This window comes from Ictidomys tridecemlineatus, chromosome 2 (genome assembly GCF_052094955.1).
Source record: "Ictidomys tridecemlineatus isolate mIctTri1 chromosome 2, mIctTri1.hap1, whole genome shotgun sequence".
NCBI lineage: Eukaryota > Metazoa > Chordata > Mammalia > Rodentia > Sciuridae > Ictidomys > Ictidomys tridecemlineatus.
Window position 1 is genome coordinate 153,573,207 of NC_135478.1, and position 13,837 is coordinate 153,587,043.

The 13,837-nt window shown below is 44.6% G+C and overlaps 1 protein-coding gene across 1 annotated transcript; it reads left to right on the plus strand.

Annotated features, from left to right (window-relative positions):
* Nucleotides 1-810: 810 nt before the first annotated feature.
* On the plus strand, nt 811-6,229 carry Sp8 (Sp8 transcription factor). Its single transcript, XM_005328795.3, has 2 exons — nt 811-956; nt 1,933-6,229. The coding sequence occupies exons 1-2, from the start codon at nt 936-938 to the stop codon at nt 3,433-3,435; spliced, it is 1,524 nt and encodes a 507-aa protein (XP_005328852.1). The 5' UTR covers nt 811-935; the 3' UTR covers nt 3,436-6,229.
* The last annotated feature ends 7,608 nt before the right edge of the window (nt 6,230-13,837 follow it).

Consider the following 13,837-nt stretch of genomic DNA (forward strand, 5'->3'; position numbering starts at 1 on the left):
AAAAGTAAGGAGGGAAAACGAAGGAGAAGAAGAAGAAGAAAAAATGTTTAAGGAGCCAGAGGAAGTTGGTAACAGTGGTAGCGTTTGAGACAATTATTTACTCAGTCTCACTCAACTTCGCAGTTTCACTCTCCCAATCTCTCTTACGCACGTACACTTTATTGTCTAGTTCCTATTCCCCACCCCCAGTTTTAGTGCGCGCGCGCGCACACTCACACACACACAGAGACACACACACGCATGAACACATATACCCCCTCCCTCCTCTCACAAACGCACACATTCGCACCCCTCCTTCTCCACCCACACCAAACACACTCACACACCTCTCCCCCTCCCTCCACTTTGCCACTCAGTCCCTTCTCACTCTCTAGGTCTGTCGGACTCAGTTACAAGACAGTTCACTCGCACTCTTCCCTCACCACTCTCCAGCTCAGTCCCTCTACGCACCCCCTTTGTCGCACACGCAGTTACACTGTCATATACAACACCTTTTTTTTTTTCTGCCCTACCTATTGTTTTCCCCATCTTATCACAATGTCACAGTCCCCCGCCCCATCTTTGCACTGTCCTCTCCTCGGCTTGGTCACACTCGCCGTTACAGTGTTACACACACACACACACACACACACACTTTATAACACGCGCAGTCACCCCCGCCCCCTCCTGCTCACTGCGCCCCCCCCCCCCCCCCCCCCGCGCCCGCCGTGGCCGGCGGCGGCGCCGATGACCTCACGGCGCGCGCGCGGCGCGGCCCGGCGAGGCCGCAGATTGGCTGGCCGCGCCTCCGCGGCACTTCAAAGCCGGAGAGGGAGCTACAATTGTGGTGGAATGGGCGGAACTGATCATTGTATTGCACACCTCTAAAAAAAACACTGCCTCTGATTTATCAATATAAAAAAGATCCTCTGAGAGGAGGAGGGCACTTTTGTGTGATGGCAACTTCACTTCTAGGGGTGAGTCTCAGGATTTTCTCTTGCTGGTTTAATTAGTTTCCTTTTATTGCCGATTGGAGGGGGTTAAAGTCGCCCCGGCCAGGCCACGGGCTATCAGTCTCTCTATTGAGAGCTCCCCCCCCTCTTTAAATACAAGTGAGTTTGGAGAAAAGAAAGAGGGGGAGAGGGGGGCCGAGTCACTTTTTTCAGCACAGGAAAAGGTTCGAAGGGCATTTTAGACAAGCCATCTCGCAGCGCCTGGCCGCTCCCGGCCCGGGAGTCCTGCGCGCATCCCATTTTACATGCGACGATTTCGGGGGTAAAGAGAGCAAGTTTTTCTTCTTGGGCAAATTGCAGTCTCCCCTTTCCCTTAAAAAATTCCTCAGCCCGCCTTGTCTTGCAGGTATGTTGAACTCGTCTTATTTTACTAATTATATTTACTAATATTTACTTTTAAAAATAAAAGAAAAAAAGAAGAGCTTGTGAGTCCTTACAGTTTGACCTCTTTGGGTCTGGGAGAAGCAACCCAGCATGGGTTTGGAGGGACCGGAACAGTATTTTCAAAACTCTCTCTGGATTGCAGGGGAAACGCTCTTAAAAGCAATCCAATGGTTTTTTCCCCAGGCATCTCGGCAAAGGAAACTTCCTTCGTCCCCAATTTGGACTTTTTGCTTGTTTGTTTCAAAGTGTCTGGGGCCTGTGTGCACAAGAGTGTTGTTTTAGGTGAGAATACTTGTCAAACTCTTCTGTAGCGTGGCGCCTTGCTCCCGAATCAGACGCCGGCAGCCAAACTTGTCCCCTCCTGTAGAGTAGGAAGCAGCCGGGCGCCGGGGCTGCTGGGGGTGCCAGGTGAGTTGGTGGCTGCGCACTGCAGCGAGAGATGGGGTGCAGTGGGGCGTTTTGGAAGCCACCAGAGGACTAATGCAGATATCTTCCCTCCCTCCCCCACCGACCCTTTGCCCACCACCCCTCCCCCATCCTTCTCCTCTCCTTGCAGGAAGAACCGAGGTTGGGATCCACTCCTCTGGCCATGCTTGCAGCTACCTGTAATAAGATCGGCAGCCCCAGCCCGTCTCCCTCCTCCCTCTCGGACAGCACTTCTTCCTTCGGCAAAGGCTTCCACCCTTGGAAAAGATCCTCATCCTCTTCTTCCGGCAGCTGCAACGTAGTGGGTTCCAGTCTCTCAAGCTTCGGAGTGTCTGGGGCCTCCAGGAACGGCGGCACGTCTTCGGCTGCCGCGGCGGCCGCGGCGGCGGCGGCGGCGGCCGCGGCCCTGGTGTCCGACTCATTCAGCTGCGGCGGCTCGCCGGGCTCCAGCGCCTTCTCCCTCACCTCCAGCAGCGCCGCCGCCGCCGCTGCTGCTGCCGCGGCCGCCGCGTCCAGCTCGCCCTTCGCCAACGACTACTCTGTGTTCCAGGCCCCTGGCGTCTCAGGGGGCAGCGGCGGCGGCGGCGGGGGTGGCGGCGGAGGCTCCTCCGCACACTCGCAGGACGGCTCCCACCAACCGGTGTTCATCTCCAAGGTGCACACCTCGGTGGACGGACTGCAGGGTATCTACCCGCGCGTGGGCATGGCGCACCCATACGAGTCGTGGTTTAAGCCCTCGCACCCCGGCCTGGGGGCCGCGGGCGACGTGGGCTCTGCCGGCGCCTCCAGCTGGTGGGACGTGGGCGCAGGCTGGATCGACGTGCAGAACCCGAATGGCGCGGCGGCGCTGCCGGGCTCGCTGCACCCCGCAGCCGGGGGGCTCCAGACCTCGCTGCATTCGCCGCTCGGAGGCTACAACTCGGATTACTCAGGCCTGAGTCACTCGGCCTTCAGCAGCGGCGCCTCCTCGCACCTGCTCAGCCCCGCGGGGCAGCACCTCATGGACGGCTTCAAGCCAGTTCTGCCGGGCTCCTACCCGGACTCGGCCCCATCTCCGCTGGCGGGCGCCGGGAGCTCCATGCTCAGCGCTGGGCCGTCGGCGCCGCTGGGGGGCTCCCCGCGTTCCTCCGCCCGCCGCTACTCTGGCCGAGCCACTTGCGACTGCCCCAACTGCCAGGAGGCAGAGCGGCTGGGGCCAGCCGGGGCAAGCTTGCGTCGCAAGGGCCTGCACAGTTGCCACATCCCTGGCTGCGGGAAGGTGTACGGTAAGACGTCGCACCTCAAGGCGCACCTGCGCTGGCACACGGGCGAACGGCCCTTCGTGTGCAACTGGCTCTTCTGCGGTAAGCGCTTCACGCGCTCCGACGAGCTGCAGCGGCACCTGCGGACCCACACCGGCGAGAAGCGCTTCGCCTGCCCGGTCTGCAACAAGCGCTTCATGCGTAGCGACCACCTCAGCAAGCACGTGAAGACGCACAGCGGCGGCGGCGGCGGCGGCTCTGCGGGATCGGGCAGCGGTGGCAAGAAGGGAAGCGACACCGACAGCGAGCACAGCGCCGCAGGCAGTCCGCCCTGCCACTCCCCGGAGCTGCTGCAGCCCCCTGAGCCCGGGCACCGCAACGGCCTAGAGTGACACAGCTCGCCCCGCACCACTCTCCCACTTCCTCCCACTTGGGACCGCTTGGTCCTTGTCTGTCCTGGCCTCGACTCCAGCCTCTCTCCACTGCACCCTGCGCGCTCTCTTTCGCTCGCTCTCTTTCTGTGTGTCTTGTCTCTCTTTCCTCTGACTTAACTTTGTGAAGGGATATGGACATGTAAGTAATACGCATCAATATCCCAGGCCCTGGCTTTCAAGTGCAGCTCGAACCTGTGCCCCTTCGCTTCCCTCCTCCATTCCAGGTTGCCCTAACTTTTAGAAGGCAGCGGACGCTTAAGTTAGATCTGGACGAATGTAGTGCCTGGGAGACCTCGAGCTTCCGCGCTGGCGGGAACAACTAGGCTGAGCAAGCTTGAGTTGGAGAGGTGGCAAGGGTGAGGCAGGAGGCCGGGCAGGGAATCTCAGCCATGGCAGCGACTCGGTTCCAGAACCGCAGTTCTGGGCGTCTCTGCTAAAGAGGGCCCAGCTGGGCTGCTGCTCCCGCAGCGCGCCCGGCGCAGGTGGTCGAAGCTCGGTGGGGTGCGGGTCTGGCAGCACCTAGACCCAAGAGTTTGCAGATTTTAGCTTTTCCAGCGTCAGCCCTGCCTCTTTCTCTTTGTTCCCTGAGGTGGAACCAAGGCAAGTTTCAGCAAAGGGTAGTCTTGGCGAATCGCTGCAACAGCCTTCTTTATTGTTTTTGTCATTAAAAAAAAATACTATAAAAGTAAGGGGGAAGAAAGCAGCCTTCCTCTTTGTTTCACTTCTAGTTTTTTTCCCTTATCAGTGAGCGCGTCTTTCTCTCAAAACTGTGCTAATAATTGATCCCAAAGTTATTTTGATCACATTAACTTAACTTATGGGGTGGGGGTGGGGGTGAGGGTAGGTGTCTTTTTCTTATGCAAAAATATCCCTTTTCCGGTGAGACCAGATTAACTCTCTTCGTGTTTGTCCTTTTCTACCTCGTTTTCACCACTCCCGAGCATAATCTCCATCTTTTTTTTTTTTTTGTTAGTCCAGCGGTCAATTTGTATAGTATCCATTCCTGTAAATTCTTGCAATTCCTTGAAGATTTTAGGGTTAAACTTTTTTTGGTGTGATTTAAACTTATAAACAAGTGAAGAAGGTATCACTTATTTCAGATGAGGCTGTAGGTTAAATGCCAAAAGAGGGAAATAGGAAAAAAAAAAAACCTTTGTAAAATATATCTGAACCTAATGGTTTGTACAACTGGAGAATCGTTCTAGATTAGTTACCAATTAAATATAACTCCACCATTGTAAGGGTGTGAGGTGCAGTTGTCCAAGAGACGATTTTGTATAGTATTTTTTTCTTGTACATTACTTCCAGTAAATATTTGAAAATATATTGAAGTAAACTTGATTTTTTTTTTGTCACAAGAAAATATTAAGAGTTATTGTGGCAGTTCTCATGAGCTGCAGGATTTTTGAACTCACTTCTGGAGGTGCAGAGCCACAAACGCACTTTCGGGGCCTAGTTTTGCTCGAATATGAATTTAGATAGGTATCAAACTGTAACTAAGACAATATTTGATAAATGTTGGATGACATTTAATTTAATGGAGCATGTACTTATTTGCATTTGCTGGCAGTTCAGGCATAGTTAAAGTGAGAGTTCTCCTATATTTCATAATAACTGGGTCTGCCAAAACCCATGTATTAAATAAATTGTCCAAGTGAAACTCGACTAACCTTGGCCTTTGTGTATTTCCTGAAGGTAATATTGTTAACTGTTAATAAACACTCCTGACACTACATTTAAATGTTTGCAGATTCTGCAAACTAATTGCTCATTGTAATGTTGAAATAATTTGGATATTTCACATTGAAATGAAAAGCCTTTCTCTGGAACATTTTAGACTTGCATTTTAAATGCATGAAATGTAATTGATTTATTTGTAATATTTTAAATGGTATTAATAAACTCATAAAAGACTAGGCCAGTTAATTTGTATTTTTTCCCCCTTTTTAAACTATGGACATATGCATTTTATCTTCAGTTTAAATGTCTAATTTAAACAAAATATGACCCTGTTTTGTGGTAATATTTAAATAATTGCCTTTAAGATATTAGATGGAAAGATCTATTTGGCAAAGCTGTGTTTTCTCTATTTACCAAGATAAAGATTATAGAGTCTAAGAAATGTAATTAATTATTTACCAGATTTAGCTCATAGCATCAGGATTTACTTACCTCTTAAAGTTTGTAGTAAGTCACCAGACAATTCAGAAAAAATTTTCCCTATTCTTCTTCCTTGTAAGTCTCCAGAAGAAATCAGCTTGTTGGCCATTGATTGCATTTAGTATTTAAAAGGCCAAGCCTTACATTGGAAGATCAATACTTCTAAAATAAAAACATGGGTTTGGGGATAACTTTTGTTGTTAGAAGGTGGAGGAGGTCAAGCTAACAAAAGCTTGTTTTTGGCATTCCATGTCTTAGCTAAAGATTATGTAGAGGTAAATATCAGTAGTAGGTTCCTGTTGAAATGAGTTATCTGTGCTTTTAAAGTCTCTAAACAGCCACCAAAGAAAAGGAAGGTTAAACCTTAATCTATTTACTAGGCTATTGTTCAAAGGTGTCAATGATGCCAATAAAAAATATTGTCTTGTTATGTCTAAGTGCATTTAAGCAATGGGTGTTTCTTGAGCCATACTTTGAAACATAAAATACTTTAAATGTTGATTGATGTTATATCAAACTATTTCACTATTAGATTAATATTATTATTTTGAATCAAATTGAATAAAAAGTTAGTGTGTTCAGATTCTAATAAGTTTAGCTTCTTTCTTTCTGTTTGCATTCTCCCATACTAAGTTCAGTCTTGGTATATACATCATGAAGTGAAAGTTTCCACTGAAATTGATTTTAAAGTGGTTAGAATACATAGAACTATGAAAATACAAAGTGCCATGAATATTATGAATTCCAGAAAAAAGAAACCAATTAGAGATTTGTAGTTAAATATGTTTTTGAACAATGCAGTCTTAATCCTGCTGTCTGCAGATGTTTGAGGCCTCCAATCATTATGGTTTTAAGACAAATAAGTAAGCTCTGATTCTTTGGTATACTATAGCTATAAATTATGGTGATTAAAAAATAAAAAGTCTCTTTCTGTCACTTTCTTCCTAGGAATAACATGCAGAACACAGTTTAAGTGTTTTTCTTTTTTATTGAAAGTTGCAGTGCTGAGGGATTCGGAAAGAACGGTTCTGAAGGAGTTAAATGTAGTGTCAGGTAAGAGGAAAGCTGCTTGGTACATTTATAATCTCAGTTGCATTACATGTAGAACCTGTATTTGCTCTCAGGTGGGTTATAGCAAGGAAAGATTTGTTTAGAAGAAGATTTCTTTGGGCTAGTTAAAGGGGACTAATTTTTTTTTTTTTTTTTGGCTGTTGTTTAGATGTGCAAATTTTCACTTCTTCCTTTGGCTTCACACCCTTCCAGCTTTACTTCAGTTTCTTTTAATGGTTAGTGAGTAGCATTTCTAGATTAGTTTTCTGCAGGTGAGCACAATTACCCTTTGGGGAATGAACATGCTTTGGGAAGGACGGAGATGAAGTACAAAATTCATTTTTCTGCTCTTCCTGCTTTGTCTGAGATAAAGCACTTAGCAATGACTGGAGACTCACTCAGATGAAGTTGAAATCTGGGTCTCAGTTTGAACCAAAGAACAAGCTTCCAGTCTTGCATTGATCAAGGTAGAGCCAAATTAGCTGTTGACCCAGTGGCCAGCAAATATCAGCCCATCTTCCAGATACTGGAATAGGGCTGAACAGCTCAATCCAAACTTTCTGTATCCTCATCTCTTCCCCAAACTTGAGTGTTTCTTTCCTATCCTGGTTTCTTTCTTTCCCTTTCTCTCCCCTCCCCCCTTTCTTGCTCCTCACCCCTCTTTTTGGATGGTCTAAATCACTTAGTTATATGACTGTGATTTGGTGAGGTTGGATCAGCTAAAATATTTTATGCTAGAAACTTAAACAAATATTACTCTCCTATATCACCTGACACTGGAAAGAATTCCTGGATGGGTTTTCTTTCTTATCCCAGTCTTGGAATCACTTCTCAAGAGGACTTCCCTTGGGGAGGAAATGATAAAATTAAAAATTAAAGGCAAACAGGTGATGAGACTGGATTCCTGTGTGAGCAGATTAGTAGTTCTACCATCATATTTTCACTCCCCTCCCCATCTTTTGGTGGGATTATTGAATGGAATGTTATGGAAGGCCTGTAGAGGAATTTATTTAAAATAAATACTGTTTTTTTTTTTAAATTTTAGAGGATTAGCTCAAAGGTCAGATGATATTTTTGACTGACAAATTTAGGCAGGAATCTACAGGGAAAGAAAAGTATAAATTTGATTATTTTCTGGTTGCTTAAGATAGTAGAGAAAAAAATAAAAGAATGGCTACATTTTATTCAATTTTTCATAAAATAAGACTCAAGGGGGGTATTGATTCAAGTATTTTGAATAAGCTGTGTTTTTTAATTTTCCTATTGATTTTTGATTATTGTGTCCAAACAGGCATTATTTCTCCCTTCATTACTAAAATAACCCAGGGTAGTATCAATCTCCCTCTCCCTGCCCCAACCCCTCTCTTTCTCTCTTGGGTTTCTACAATTGTTCCTCCCCTTTCCCATTCTTCCTTCCTCCCTCCCTAAAATGAATGGCCCAATAGATTAATTCTATCACTGTGTTTCAAGAAAATGGTGTTTTTTCAGGAATCAGAAAAGTAATGCTGAACTTGTTTTAAGTTAGGGCTGTTGTTCTGAGTGATATCTTTTGAAGAGTTTGCTCGATGTGCAATTGTTGTTGTTGTTTAAAAAAAAAATACGATGCAGAACTTCCTTGTGTCCTCCTTATTTCCTGCTTCCGGATTAAAGGAAAGCCGGTAATTCCTTGCCCCTCTTCGACCCCAGCCGCTATGGTTGAAGAGGACGCGCGTCAGTGGCTATTTCTTTAGATTCGCTGCACTTACTATGAGCAATAGTGTTGATTTGCTGCGGCAGGGGAGAGGGGGGATCTATTTTCTTTAGTCCCTGGGCGCGTGTTTAATTTAATTTAATTTTCTGTGGAGTCTCCTGGCGGCGGGAAAGCAGCCTTGTACATTTTGCTTTGGTTTCTAAGGGCAGTCGGGACTCCAAGAGCTCTGGGGACAGACAGGAGGTCCTGGGGTGACCTAGAACCAGAGATATAGCGCTCGCTGCAGCCTGCCGCTTTTTTATTGTTGTTCTAAAGCCATGCTTTCAAGTTCATCTTGTTTTAAGCGCACTCCCCAACTTTGCTCCTCGGGCAATATCTTCTTGCTGAGAGGGAGAGAAGGCTGGAGGCGCCCTCTGACTCCCGCAGGGGTCTTTGCTAAGGTCCAGCCTGCTTATAGTTTTTCTCTTCTCTTTTTAAATGAAATCAGGGGGAGGTTTGGAACTGAAGAGGATTTCCCGGCCTTTCTAAAAGCTACGTCCTGTTTTATACCCTCCTGGACGTAACCGGGGCTCTCAGATCCTGGAAATATTGCCGGAAGGGGTCCGGGCTGGTGAGCCTCATTCCCCGCTGGAGGGTAGTATCTGAAGGTGGGCAGCGGTCTAAGGTCTTCCGGGAGCCCCGGCCCAGGCTGGGACCCACCCGCCCCTCCGATTGTAGGCGTCAGCGGTCCTCCGCACATCTCTGTGCACACAAAGGCGCTGCAGCCGCCTCCGCCCGCTACGTGGACAGAGAGCGCCACCCTGTGCTCCGTGCCCGCCCTGCAGCGAGCGCTTCGCGCCTGGACTACACTGTCTCAACCCGGCCTGCCATTCCTGGTGTGCCTGACCCAGGCTTAAAGTCGCCTCGGTGAAGCTCACCCGCGTTCATCTCTGAGCCCTCTAATGAAGCTGGGAACGATGAGGGCGAAGGATTCCTGTCCCTTACCCTATTCTCCAAATTATTAGCAACCTCCTATTGCCACTAGCTGTCCCAGAGCTTAGGGCCTCAGTGCCTCTCTCCTTATCCCTAGGTGGAGCTCCCCTAGCTGTGTCCTGCCAGAGCCACCCGAACCTGCTGTGTTGCAGACAGGCCGAGGTCATTCTTCCCAAACTTGTAGATTTCTTTTCGGCTTTGCCCTCGACTGCCTACTCCCATTCACCTCCTGGGCACTTCTCTTAACCAAAGTGCTTTGTAGTCACTCACACCAGCCTTCTCTTCCCCTCAGCTTTCGAAAAAGTGCAGTGTCCTCCACAGGTGGGATGTTTTATTCTTGTCATTTTCTTGTGAGTTTTGCTAGACTCAGTAGAGAAACGTAAGCACCCTTTCTCACGCTGTTATTATAAAGAGAGCAAAAATTGAATCTGACTGGCTGTGAAAACTTTTTGATTTCAGGAGTCAAAGAAAAATTTAACGGCCACCCCAGTGACTACCTGCGGTGGGGGGGGGGTGATGGGAAGGAATTTGATAGGTATATATTGAATCAGGATACCTGTTGAGCAGAACTAAACTTTTCTTTAGTGAATTGCACCGAAAGGTGGGCTTCCTTTCCCCTCTGCTCTTCCTTCTGATCTTTTGGGCATGCTAGATATTTGGGGAGCATGAATAATATTCTCCAGGTTGTATTTTGGTGACATGAAAGGACATGAGGATAGATCAACCCCTCAGAAAAGAGCACTATGCTCCCTTTAAAGATTTTTACTTGGAGAATGTACCTGCCGCTTCCCAGGTTGTCTCAGGAAAGGAGCTGGCTGTTTGTAGAATTGCACTCCCCACCCACATACTTCTAGACCTTAGGCCTTCTGGTCTTGGAAGCTCATAGCTCAGACTGGACCCATGGATTCCACTTTGCATCCTTGAGATAACGCCAAGCATTAAAGCTGGCGATTATTGATGGCTACGCACGCACTTCTATATATCTTTAAAGCGCTCTGTGTAGGAGGCAGCATAAATCTTAAGCACTTACAATAATCGAGTTTCCTGGGACGAACACCTGTGCATTACTGGGTTCCAGCCATGTCCCTCCTGTGATGAAAAACTAGAGCTCTGCTGAGCGGATTACCTATGTGGGGAAGGAAATGGGTAGTCAACCGTGTGGATCTCGCACGAAAAGTCCCTGAAGCCATGGGTAGGAGCAATTTGGCCGCCAGGAGATCCAGGATATAATTGACACGTCCACCTCCGGAGCCGCCACCACCCTCCTCCCTCAAACCAGCTGGTGATGGGAGCTCCCACCCCACCCCCTCGCTCCAGGGTCCGGAAAGCCGGGAAGCGCTGGAATGCCGCGTTCTCTCACCCTATTGTATCTAGGTGTTGCAAACCACTGAAGGACAGAGTTTCGTGCTTTGATCTCATGTCCCAGTCATTCTTTAGCACAGAGGGGTGAGTTTAAATTAAATTTCTTTCTCTGCTGATAAGTTCTAATGGGCCTCAGAAGGTGAATAATTATGCAGTAACATTTCATGGATTGTTGGAGTGGGAATTCCCACTGCGCCGTCACCAGGAACAGAATTTCCCTCGTATGCTCAATGTTAAATGAAGCTTTGCAAGTAAGCCACAAGTGTCTTTCAAATCTCAATGCAGAAGATCTAGTCCTTTCCTACTCTCACATTGCTTGCCCCTGAAAAGCACGTTCTTGGTTTTTGTTGTTGTTGTTGTTTACGTTTTATTCGCGGTTTAAAATGCTTTTAAAGTTAATACTTAAACATCCTATTTTTGATGGCAAAAAAGTACTTTGATAGTAAATCAAGACAAATACACTGATGAGAGCTAGGTCACATTTTCCTGGAAAAAGGCAGAGGCAACTACCTGTATTTTGCCTCCACATACCTGGACTTAGGTGGGCTACTTTTCTTGACTTCTTTTAGTGGACTAGTGCTTTTTTGCTTGATTCCTGAGAAAAAGGGTCAGGACCCGGTGCTGCTGCAGGCATAAGATTTGAAGAGTTCTTTATCCAACTAATTTCTGAACCGGTGCAGTTTAGAAATAGACTTTTCATGGGGAAAGGTTAAAAAGAAATGTGACTTGAATACTTCATGCAAAATAGTCACCTATTACAAAATGTGGACTTGATTTTAGGAGGTTTCAATTTATAGTTAATTTTCTCCCAAGCTAGATGAGAAACAGCATCAAAAGTTTGAATTTGTAAATGGGTCCCGGCACTTTGATACTCAGAAAGAAAGAAATCAGACTCTTAACCTTGAAAACAAAAACAAACAAACAAAAAACCCCCAAAACCCTGAATTTGTAATTTAAAAGCACAATGGAACTCTTTATTGTTTTGGTTTTTAAAGAAAATTCTTTATTCTCCATCAGTGCTTCATTGCATAGCTTTTTCCTTGTTTACTTTTCTTCCCTTTAAATTTCTTCCCTTAAATGAATTGAGCTCCCACAAGCTTTAAGATTTCTAAACCAACACATAGAAACTGGAGCCTGCTTATCAAGTTTTCACTCCTCTCTTGGCAACTAATTTAAAAGGGCCCAAACAATGAGCTGATTTACATTATGCTCATTTCACCCTGAACTCTGTGCTAGTGTTGAAAAACCCTCCATAATTCACCTTGGGTTATCTTTACATCTTTGGGGGAACCAACCCTTCCAGCTTTAAGATTTTTAGCCATTCCATTTTAAGCACTGAAATAGAAGAAAGAAAGTAGATGTTTTTCTTTCCTCCACTCAGAGTTCAAGGGATTGTCTAGTTCAACTGAAAATAAAGGATTTGCACTGCCCAATTTTGCACCCAATTTAATGCCCCTAATTATGTGGGTACCCTGTCATCAGGTTTCCCATCCTTTCAGGAAGTTTTGTATTCCTTGTATGCTGATCAATGCTTCATTTCTCTCTTACATACCTATCCCTTATTTTTTTTTTTCCACCATAAGCAGGTTCTTTCCCCATTCAATTTATGAACAATGGCCTCTGTAAGGGAGGGGGAACCTAGTGGCAGATGGAAATGTATTTAAAAGATATTCCCATGATTTAGTGATGCTTTTAAAATATTAGGGAGTTATACATACTTAAATGGAATTTGTGACAATTATGGAGTTATATGTACTTCAGTGGAATTTGTGACAATTTGTCTACAGATACATGAAGTCATCATTTAGGGACAATAATCTTTCTTATGACTTTTTTTCCCCCCAAAGTTGAAGAAAATGAAGTTCTTCTAGGTGATAAGAATAGATTTTGTACTTTTTGAGGCAAATTAAGTCTTGTATTCTTTCTTCTGATCAATAATGATATTTGATTCAAAATTGCAGTGTTTAAGTATGGGTAAGGTATTCATATATTACACTTCCTATGTCCTCAACATGGGCATATTTTAGTGACTGTCACAAATGAATGTTGTACTAGTAATGAAGACAACAGTAAGACAACCTTCTAAATATTTTGGCAATGGAACATTGTATATTCTTTCACTACATTCATTTTGTAGAAAGCATATGATATAATATACTAATTATTAAATGAAGTACATTACTTAGTGACATATTACTTACTTGTGCTTTAGTAGGTATATCCTGGAAAATCAGATTTAGTGAAGTTTTTCATTCTTAAAATTCTACCTGCTTTGAAGACAATGTGTTTATTTCACACAAGAGAAATAACAAATCCCTGATGTAGAGAAATGGTATTTATCGTGAAGTGGTTTTGAACTACTTTTATTATTTTGTGTCCAAAACAATGACTTAGTTTTTATTTTTTAATACTTTATTTAAATTAAATTTTTATTTTAGGATTTTAGGTTTATAAAATAGTTATAAAAATAGTAAATAGAGTTCATGTGATTTTTCCCTGTTGTTAACATCTGATATTGTGATGATATATTTGTCAAACTTAAGAAATCAGTATTTATGTAGGTTATTTTTATTTCAATGAAGAAATAAAGGCAAAAATTTTAGCATTTTCCATTAATTAGTTTTAGAATGTAACTTTAAAAATCATTCCCCTCTCTCTCTCTATGTATGTATGTATACACACACACACACACACACACACACACACATATACACACACATATATACACCCCCCACCACACCCCACCAGCTGGTCTATATATTAAATTAATAAGTTGAAAAATATTCTCATGTATATATCTTTAAGATATAGTTTCTTACAATGAGAAATTTTTGTTTCTTTTATAGTCAACTAAAATCTCAAAAAACATTTAGTTCAGTTTTACATTTTTATTTCATATATGAAAACATCAATCACTTTTAAATATTTAATAGTTTCATTTCAAATTGTCACAATAGATTTTTAGTAATATTCTGTTTGTAGCCTATACCTATTTTTTTTTTTTTAACACACATTTATTTACTTAGGTTCTGGGATTCAATCTGGGGCACTTTACCACTGTTGCTCCCAACTCTTTTTATTTTTTGAGACAGGGTCTCGCTCATTTGCTGAGGCTGGCTTCAATCT